The sequence below is a fragment of the Bidens hawaiensis genome, unplaced genomic scaffold (genome assembly GCF_021521415.1).
Source record: "Bidens hawaiensis isolate Kalapana, Puna unplaced genomic scaffold, B.hawaiensis_p1.1 tig00002414_1, whole genome shotgun sequence".
Lineage (NCBI taxonomy): Eukaryota > Viridiplantae > Streptophyta > Magnoliopsida > Asterales > Asteraceae > Bidens > Bidens hawaiensis.
In genome coordinates, this window is record NW_027491131.1 from 1523285 (window position 1) to 1529883 (window position 6599).

General features: G+C 35.0%; 1 protein-coding gene across 1 annotated transcript; it reads right to left on the reverse strand.

Annotated features, from left to right (window-relative positions):
• Positions 1-1050: 1050 nt before the first annotated feature.
• Positions 1051-5292, reverse strand: LOC143619147 (zinc finger protein VAR3, chloroplastic-like). The gene is made up of 5 exons (XM_077091151.1): positions 4892-5292; positions 3289-3406; positions 1972-2318; positions 1389-1487; positions 1051-1319 (listed from the first exon to the last, which is right to left on the reverse strand). Exons 1-5 carry the CDS (start codon positions 5290-5292, stop codon positions 1208-1210), a joined length of 1077 nt encoding a protein of 358 aa, XP_076947266.1. The 3' UTR covers positions 1051-1207.
• Positions 5293-6599: the final 1307 nt, after the last annotated feature.

The window sequence follows — 6599 nt, forward strand, 5'->3', positions numbered from 1 at the left end:
TGGCTCGATCAAGCGTTTTAATGAGCCGATCTCTAGTAGCTCGGCTCGCTTGCACCCCCTATCGGTCATACCTGAAACCGTGTATTAGAAAAACCCGTTTTTTTGCACCTCTGATTTATACTATGTTGATTGTTTTCTTCTTTTTTAGTGTCTTTGTTATACACTGCTTGTAATTCTTTAAGTTACCATTCAACTAATCTATTCATTTTATATGCATCTTTTGATCTTATTATCATATGTGGTAGTGTAATTTTTATGTAAGTACAGGAAGTTAATTGTCATACCTACAAACCTAGGGGTTTTGTTAAGAACTAGCATTTAGCTCCCCCGCATTCCCCGGGGGGCTCACGTTTTGTAAGTAAAAATGTTAAACTACACACATCCGCTGCAGTGTGTTAACGAGCAAAAATTAAACTGAAACAAATGAAAATAAACGTAAAAATGTTGAACCGCACACCCGCGTTGCAGTAGTTAACTCACAGAATTTAGACCAAAACGTTAAATGTAAAAGATTATCAAGTAGGAAAATTATTGGGGACCAAAGTTAAAAGTGAAAAAGTGTTAGGGTTAAAAATAAAAAATGTTTTGTGGCAGACATGTAATTTATGAAAAGTTTAGGGATAAAAAGTAAATATAAAAGATCAAAACCAAAAGTACAAATCTTTAAACAAATGGTACAAGTAGTATAGCCCAAGATAGTTGCTATTTATATATATATATATATATATATATATAATTGAGATAGTTTTTCTCTTAATTTGAGTTTAATAAGGTTTTGTATAAGTTAAGAATTAGATGATTATAAATAGAGGTTATTTAGAATCAGTTAATCACCACCACCATTAGTAATACAAACGAAAATTAGATTCATAATATCTTATTATCACTTTTAATATCGTAATCATCCTCGTTTCAACGCATATTCTAAACATAGCAATTTCGTTCCTCTTTAGACATATAAACCTCAGAAAAGTATTGGGGGATCAATAAGGAAATCATTCGGGCTTCGTGGGTTTGTCCAAGGACCGACGGGTATATGTGTATACCAAATGCTTTGTATGTAGTACGGTTCAGTCAGTTTCAACGAACATGTTACCCATTCAACAAATTATCAATGCACTAGTAAATAAAGCAATAAGGACAACACTTTTACAAAACTTTCTTTTCATTTTAATCCAATACCCAACAAAGTTCATCTTGTGGTCGATCAGTCGACTGCGTTCGATCGTTGTAACCACGTTGAAGTATTGAATGCTTTTGCGCGCTTATGATCACATTTCAAGCATACCATGTTTCTTTTGAAGTTTATGTAATTGCATCTGCAAAACAAGTGGCTTTAAATGTGAGTTCAAACTTTATATTAAACAAAACAGGATGAAAGAACTCACGAGTCGCATTCCCATTCTCCGGGATTGAGTCGCCTTTTTGGCGGGTTTGTATGGCATTGCAGACATCTAGTGTTCTTGGCAAAGTTAAAAAAATTGCATCTGTCATAATTGTTAAAAGAGTTAAATTAGTAGACAACATAAACTATATGGAACACTCGAGGTTGAATTTCAAAACTTTATCGGTTCGGTTCATTAGATGTATGTAACAGGAACTGAATCGTAAAAGTTGGTTATGAAAGAATATTTACATTTGACATGCTTTTCCAACGTAAATTGTGTTTTTATTTGAAAACAAACTGTAAAGAAAAGATTTTTGTTAAAAAAAGAAAAAAAATATAAACAACCAAGATGCGCGTGTTGTAATAATTTTAAACATCTTTTAACAAAATTTTGTGAATTGATTTGGTTTCGCTCGTGTATTAAACATTTTTTATTAGCGTCCTCATAATTTAAGGGTATTTTCTTCCTTAAGCATGTTTCTAGCTGAATTACTAAAAGCACACTTAAGGACGAAAATACCCTTGGAACTTTTTAAAAGACACAAATAACCTTGTACATCTATCAAACATTAATAAATATATACCTTATACATAGCCAATCTCCCTTCAACTGAACATGATCCCTTGATCTTGGATGTCTTTCTTGGAATGTAGGAGTTGATTGGGGTTCTTGTTGCTGAGTTGGACTTTTTTGAACAGACGGGCTGCGGTTTGAAGGGTTGATATCAGGTTTGTTGTTGCTGAATTTCACCATATGGTTAGTCAATCTTCTTATTGCTTCTTCGAGCTTTGTGTTGCTAATCGGGTTGTTATGATCAAGGGCATATGTGAGTACAATGCGCATAACATCGACAGTGTGACCGCCTTCATTTCCGTGTGCCTTCATATACGCCCTCTCACAGTTTCCCCTTAGATTGCAGGAGCTGCAAACCTGCCAAATCATTCAATATAAAATACAATATTTTTTTGTAAGTTTGGTAATAGATAACAATTTACAGATACATGCCTAGATGGCTAGATGGATGTGAATTTTTGACTCGACACGAAATTTGCGGATTTGGGTTCAGTCTAAACGGGTTTGAGTCCACCCTGTGAGCACATTTACCTAAAAGGCTCGTGTTTTGTTCACTTATTTAACCCGTATGTTTTTATAAATTTTAAAAAATATATATATAGATGCTGATTTAGAAACCAACAAGTAGATGGGTGTGAATTTCTAACAAACGCAAAATGCACGGGGTTGGGTTTAGTCTAAATGAGCGGGTCAGTTTTGAGTCGACCCGTGAATACGTGTACCTAAGCAGGCCGACTCAGCGAGTTCACTCGTTTAACCCAATTGTTTTAAAAATTTTAAAAAGTATTTTATTTCCGTTTTAGAAGAAACCAACATGTAGATGGGTATGAATATTCAACACGATATGAAATTCAAGGGGTTGAGTCTAAATGGATCGGGTCAGTTTCGATTCGAACCCACGAAAATGCTTACTTAAACAGGTTGTGTTCTGGTCGGCTTGCTGTCTTCGCGGGTTGACACGTTAAAAACGGACTATTGGTTAGACCCCATAAGCAGGTTCTGTTTATAAATTGAAAAAAATATAGTTTATGTCTTACATTTAATTGCCAGAATTTTAGGATAAAAGAAAAATAAGCATTAAGCTTTATAGTTTAAATGTAATAAATTTTAAATACATTTGTATTTTAGGCTGTAAATTGTAAACTAGTATTATTCAAAGAAACAATTAAAACAACATTTTATGGATAAACGGGCCTTGTTCGTGTCAACCAGTGAAAACTCATAGCGCATTCGAGCTCATATGTCTGGCATGATTTCCGGGTCGTGTCGGTTTCGACCCATTTAAAACGATGATCATCAATCACTTGAAAATAATATTCTTACATACATTTCCTTCATCAATGCCCAAGTGTGCCCTTAGCCGTTTACCAGAGTTCACAACTTTTCTGTCTATGGTTGGACAACCGGCTCGTGCAATCATCTCTATGTCTCCGTCCATAAAGCATCTGAACACAAAGAAACATAAAAACAAAATATACATTAAACAAAATATCACAAGATTCTACTGCCAATTGCAAATAAAAATAAAATGAATTTTGTTTAGTTGTCACAAAGTTCATTGCAGGATAAAATGTTAAAAATCCATTTATGATAGTAGGCTCATACTAAGACCAATCGGACATAGGCAAACGGACAAGAAAGCGCTCCAACTTAAAAAGACATAAATTGGCTATGTATGGAGTTCCAGGGCCCATAAGTAATGAACGAAAACGTCTCAACAAACCAGATGACGTAGCAAATCGCCATAGTCGCTTGTCTCCACTGTCAAACCCTATTCCGTTATATGGAACACCAATTTCAAACTCAACAGTTTTCCTAGGGCTTTTGAGAAGCCGAGCCGAGTTGGCTCGTTTATATCAACAAGCTGAAAAGTTGAGCTCAAGCTCAGCTCATAAATAGCTCGTGCAAACTCGTTCATTTAATAAAAGTTTATATTTTTACACACATGTATAAAAAAAGAAAAAATAAATATTCTTTTTAACATACACAAGATGCATGATTAATAACTACAAAATTTATAATTTAACATATACTATAATTTTGGTTATGCTTTTGGGTTACAATTTACATATATTAAAATTTGGGCTTTATATCAAATGAGCTGGTGAGCAAGCCAGCGAGTCAAACTTGCCCTTGGCTCGGGCTCGGCTCGTTTACAAACAGGTCGATTTCAAGCGAGCCACGAGCTTTTTGAAACACCCAAAATTTCCCCCCATTTCACAAGCTTTGATTTATTACTTTTCCATGTAAAATCATGTGAATCTTCTATTTGAGCATTTATTTATGAAGTCAACTTTTCATAATTATGCAAGTAAATTTAAAAAAAATGTTCTTGTAAACTGGAACCTATAAATTTCATATAGAACTTTTATCAAACAGTTTTAAATTCAATTATGAGCCATATTTTTTTTTCGCCCAAAATTTTTAAGCTCAGATGACAAAACCGGGGAAAAAAAATGAAAACGAAAAACTGAAACCAAACGGCTTTCAAATATTCAAAAAATGAAGTTTCGCTTTTTGGTTCGGTTCTAGCCCAAAACCGACTCAAGCTGAACCGAATTCAAACTGAAACCCGAAAAAACCAAAAGTGAAACCAAACGGTTTTCAAAAATTCAAAAGCCGAAGTTTTAGTTTTTGCTTCCGTTTTAGCCAAAAACTGAACCCAAGCCGAACCATGCGCACCCATGAAACCTAGAAATTTCACATATAACTTTATAAAATTCGCAATGATAAGGAAATAAGAAAAAGAAAATAAAAAAATAATCCAAAAAATATATAAAAATTAAAATATAAAACATATTATATAATTTTGTAAAATTTTCTTAATTTACATGCAAATGAAACCTAAAACTTTCACTTAGTACTTTTATCAAACACTTGGCGTGCACGAAAACCCCTCACAAACCAACCCCACAAAACCCCTCTAATACCTCATCAAACCGGGCCGATCACGCGCAAAGTTAAGACACGCGGTCTGAACGGACCGAATTTCATTACAACCCTTCGAATCATCCAACAATCCACTTTGAAACGGATGATTCTTGACACCATCAAAGTACCCATTTTTCATCAACTTCTCCATTAACCCAATCCACTCAGGCCACTGGTGTTTCACCTGAATGCTGGAGCATACAGTGTCAGCAGGCTGTATTGGTTTATTAATATTATTATTGTTATTATTATTATTAACATGGTTTGATGATTGAAGGCTGTCAATTTCGTCTAATATGAAGTTAATTGCTGGATTGGGGATTAGGGTTTTGCTTCGTGTGTGAATATTATTAGAGATTTGTGTGATTGATTTCAGGGTTTGTGATATTCGCTTCAGCATTTGTTTATCATCAATTGATTCAACACAAAACTTTGGCGGGAACTGGGAAGATTGGAGGTTATATTATAGAAAATCAAACCGAAACCGAATCGGTTTGAAATCAATTACGTAGAAATCGGTTTGTAATTTTCTTCGTCAAAACAGGTTCCAAACCGAAACCGGGCTAAAACTCGAACGGAAACCGATCGTAACTTGGTCAAAAAACCGGTTTCAACTCGAACCAATCGATTTTGACTTTTGTTGACCAAACTGAACAGGCTTCAACCCAAACCCATTTTTTGAGTTTTAAACCGTTTTGTGCACCTCTAAATCTAATAGTAGGGATGAGAATTTTTTCCCGAATACATGTACTCATACCCGTATCGTATCCATGACGATTTAGCCTATTCGGTACGGGTATCGGTACTCATTTTTATTGATTTTCGATACGGGTACGAGTACGAATACAGTACGGTGCGTTCGGTATTTTGCACCTGTTTGTAATATGTGGAGATTATACTGATATCATGTATATTTAATATCTAAAAGAAATCCTCGAAATGTATCATCATTGAACGCGTTACGGTTTACGAGGTATCGCAACCTATCATTATATTGACCATTAAGGTTTACTTTGGTATTATAGTTTATTGGTTTTACCTTTTGTTTTGATTGTGATATTAGTAATGCTGATATGTGTACTAACTTAGCCAATTTGGCACCATCACGTACGCATGCACATACCGATACCTAGACCAATTCATCTTATTTATTACTCATGCAGGTACCAACATCGTTGGAGATTTGAAAAAATATAAAACGGTACAAAAGCGGGTAGCGTACCAGTTTGTACCCGTGCTGCTACCCATATCCTTACCCGTAACATGCCAACAAATTCGGTACGAGTATTACTCATTTTAATATATTTTCAATACGGATACGAGCATAGTATCTCATTTTTTATATTTCAGGTGCATCTTTATTTTTTTTACGTTTTATGTATTACGTTACATCTAAAGTTATATCACCATCTATCCCTTAAAAGTTTAAAAGTCAAAAACTTTACATTTCAAAGTTTTACTAGACCACCCATAGTGGGGTGCCTTTCCCACCCATACCCCCCTCCCCTTTGCGGCGCCTTGGAGGGTTTGGAGTTCGAGGGCGCTTCCCCCACAGCATTGTCTATAAATTATATTTGTTTCTCTCTCAGCTCTCTCTTTCTTACTCACTTTTCTTTACAAGAAAATAATCTCTAGATCCGAGACCTCTTGGTTGCTTAGTGTGATTCCCGCTAGCAATAAGTTAGGTTGATCCAAAGACATTGTTAG